At 51.0% G+C, this 3,005-nt stretch overlaps 1 protein-coding gene across 1 annotated transcript in view; it reads right to left on the bottom strand.

Annotated features, from left to right (window-relative positions):
- The window catches only part of LOC130586384 (spermatogenesis-associated protein 16-like), a 21,466-nt gene extending 19,771 nt beyond the window's left edge, over positions 1–1,695 (bottom strand). The window contains 1 exon segment of the mRNA XM_057387173.1: positions 1,388–1,695. Coding sequence (XP_057243156.1) covers positions 1,388–1,695 — 308 coding nt within the window.
- Between the last annotated feature and the right edge of the window lie 1,310 nt (positions 1,696–3,005).

The following is a 3,005-nucleotide window of genomic DNA, read 5'->3' as shown; positions in this document are numbered from 1 at the left end:
GGCTGTGATACTGAGTCGTTTTGGGCTGAAATTGAGCCATTTTGGTGTAAGATTGAGTATTTTCCTGTGGAATTGAGTGGTTTTGAGGTGATAGATCAATCCCCCTTGGCTTTTTAAACACAAAATGATGGAGAAAACTGCACTAAATGCCCCAGAACCGCCACATCCTTCAGAATATCTCCCAAACAAAAAATTTCCAGTTCAGCACTCCGTGGGTGTAACCAAACTGGGCATTCTACACCCATTAGGGCATTTCTGATGGGCTGCTAATGATGGGTCATTTGCAGGAGCTGCCCAGTGCACCCCTGAGCCCTCAGGCTATGAGCTGGGTGTTAAATGAGATAAGGAAGGGGAGACAAACCCTTCCAGGCAGGGCATTGTTTCCTTTTCTTCACACCCCACACTCAGCTGTGATAACTCCCTCCAGGGGAGCACCAGCACAGTCCCACCCAGCCTGAGGGGTCACCTCTGCTAATGGGCCATCATGGACTCAATGGCACCAACACAATGGGGACATGCAAGGACTGACACCATCAAGGACCCCCAAAATGTCCCATGAGTCCCAGGGTGACATCATTCCATTGTGAAACTCCCCGCCCTGGGGGAGGTATTGAGCATTCCCTGCTGAACCTGAGCATATAAAGCTTTTGGGCCTGGGGACTTCAGGCACTACACAACAGATCCAGAGGAGGAGCAGAACTTCCACAGGAGCACCACTTCAACGGGACTGTGAAGGACTGGCACTTGGCAGGATCTCGACCATCGCTTTGACCAACAGGGAGACAGGTACWACTCAACCTTTGTAGTTAAACCCAGTTTTCTCTCTACTGTTGTATTTATTATTATCTCCAGTGAACTGTGACCTCGACCTGTAATCTCTCTWGGGGTAGTTGAGTCAGGTTAATTTCTCCTGCTTATTTACTTTCAAATCAGCACAGTGTTTTTTGGGAGCTGTTTGGATCTTGCAGGGCTCCAAAGCTGAGACAAAAACATCTCTGGGGGATGTCCACGGGGTGTCCCCAGGAGATGTTNCCCTCCTGATTCCCATCCCCCTTCACTCAATCCCCTTCCAACCACATGCACCCTGAACGGCTGTGATACTGAGTCATTTTGGGCTGAAATTGAGCCATTTTGGTGTAAGATTGAGTATTTTCCTGTGGAATTGAGTGGTTTTGAGGTGATAGATCATTCCCCCTTGGCTTTTTAAACACAAAATGATGGAGAAAACTGCACTAAATGCTCCAGAACCACCACATCCTTCAGAATATCTCCCAAACAACAAATTTCCTCCCCAAATAGCAATGAAGTGGTGAGGCTTTAGGTGATGAAATTGGAGCAGGAGACAAAGCTCTTCCTGCACTCTGGGCACTCACAGGGTTTCCCTTACCGGTGCCTCCGTTTGTGTTCAGTCAAGCCAGAGCTGCAGTAGAAGCTCTTCCCACAATCAGGACACTGGTAGGGCCTCTCCCCAGTGTGGATGCGCTGGTGGGTGATGAGGATGGAGTTTTGCTTGAAGCCCTTCCCGCAGTCGGGGCAGCGAAAGGGCTTCTCATCCATGTGAATGCGTTGATGCAGGAGGAGATTGGAGCTGGTCAGAAACCTCTTCCCACACTCCCCACACTCGTAGCTCCTCTCCCCAGTGTGGATCCGCTGGTGAATGACCAGGTTGGACCTGTCTCTGAAGGCCTTCCCCATTCCCCACACTCGTAGGGCTGTTCCCCAGTGTGGATCCTCCTGTGGACAATGAGGTGGGAGCTCTGTCTGAACTTCTTCCCACACTCCCCACACTCATAGGGCCTCTCTCCGGTGTGGATGCGCTGGTGGCAGATCACCGCAAAGCTGTCTCTGAAGCTCTTCCCACACTCCAAGCACTTGTAGGGCTTCTCCCCAGCGTGAAGCTGCTCATGGACCCCAAGCTCCAAGCCCCGGTTGAAGCTCTCAGTGCCTTCCTGGCACAGGGTGGGTCTTTCCCCCTCAGAGCACTCTGGACTGGGTTTGGAGCCCCTCTTTTTGTGGGATATCTGGGGCTTTTCCTTCTCATTAGTTTCCGGCACTGTACAGTCTGTCAAAACAGCCTCTTCCACGAGATTCTGCTGGTGGATTTGTCCTCCTTTGTCTCCATCCTCAGCTCATTGTCTGGGGCAGGAAGGACATGGAGAGGATGGGATTTGCCTCCGTGCCACAGGGAAGGGGAAGGAGATCTCCCCAGTCCATCACCGGCAGGATGGCGTCGGCAGTGGGGTTGTCCTGCAGCCAGGAGTGATGGAGGAGAGGGAAAAGGAGCGATCACTTCTTCCTCACCTTCCTGGGTGCCCTCGGACATCTTCCTCTTCTTCGCAGCCCTCTCCTCCATCCAGCACACGTCTGGGAATGGGAAATCCTGGTTTAGAGGGTAAAACAAGGTGTTAGCATGCTGGGTTGGGGGTTACTCTTGCCCAACTCCATCTCTAGAAGTTACCATGTGTATCATGACTGTAAAACCTCTAAAACACTGTGCTGGCTTACACTGGCAGAGAAATGAACCCCATTTAATGTCCCCATGAGAGATTAAAGGCGGGAGTTACAATTCACCAAAGAGGTTATAAGAAATACAATGACATTGATTAACCCAAAAAGGCACAGTGGAGCCAGGTAACCTGGGACAGGAACAGAAGAATGTTCATTAGTTCCTGTGCTGTGCACCATGTGGCCCCTCTGCACGAAAAGCAAAAGGAAAGAAACAAAACCTGATGGTCAGAGTGGTGGTCACAATCTTGTCAAAGTGATAGTCACTGTCTGGTGGAAAGCAGTGGCCACAGTCCCGTTGAAGTTCTGCTTCTCCTCCAGATCTGTTGAGAAGTGTCTGAAGTTCCAGAGCCCAAAGGCTTTATATGCTCAGGTTCAGCAGGGAATGCTCAGTACCTCCCCCAGGGCGGGGAGTTTCACAATGGAATGATGTCACCCTGTGACTCATGGGACATTTGGGGGGTCCTTGATGGTGTCAGTCCTTGCATCTCCCCATTGTG

Source organism: Malurus melanocephalus, unplaced genomic scaffold (assembly GCF_030028575.1).
Source record: "Malurus melanocephalus ecotype Western Australia unplaced genomic scaffold, MMel_1.1 scaffold_1153, whole genome shotgun sequence".
Classification (NCBI taxonomy): Eukaryota; Metazoa; Chordata; class Aves; order Passeriformes; family Maluridae; genus Malurus; species Malurus melanocephalus.
Note: the sequence above shows the minus strand (reverse complement) of the source record. Positions and strands in the feature narration are given on the sequence as shown.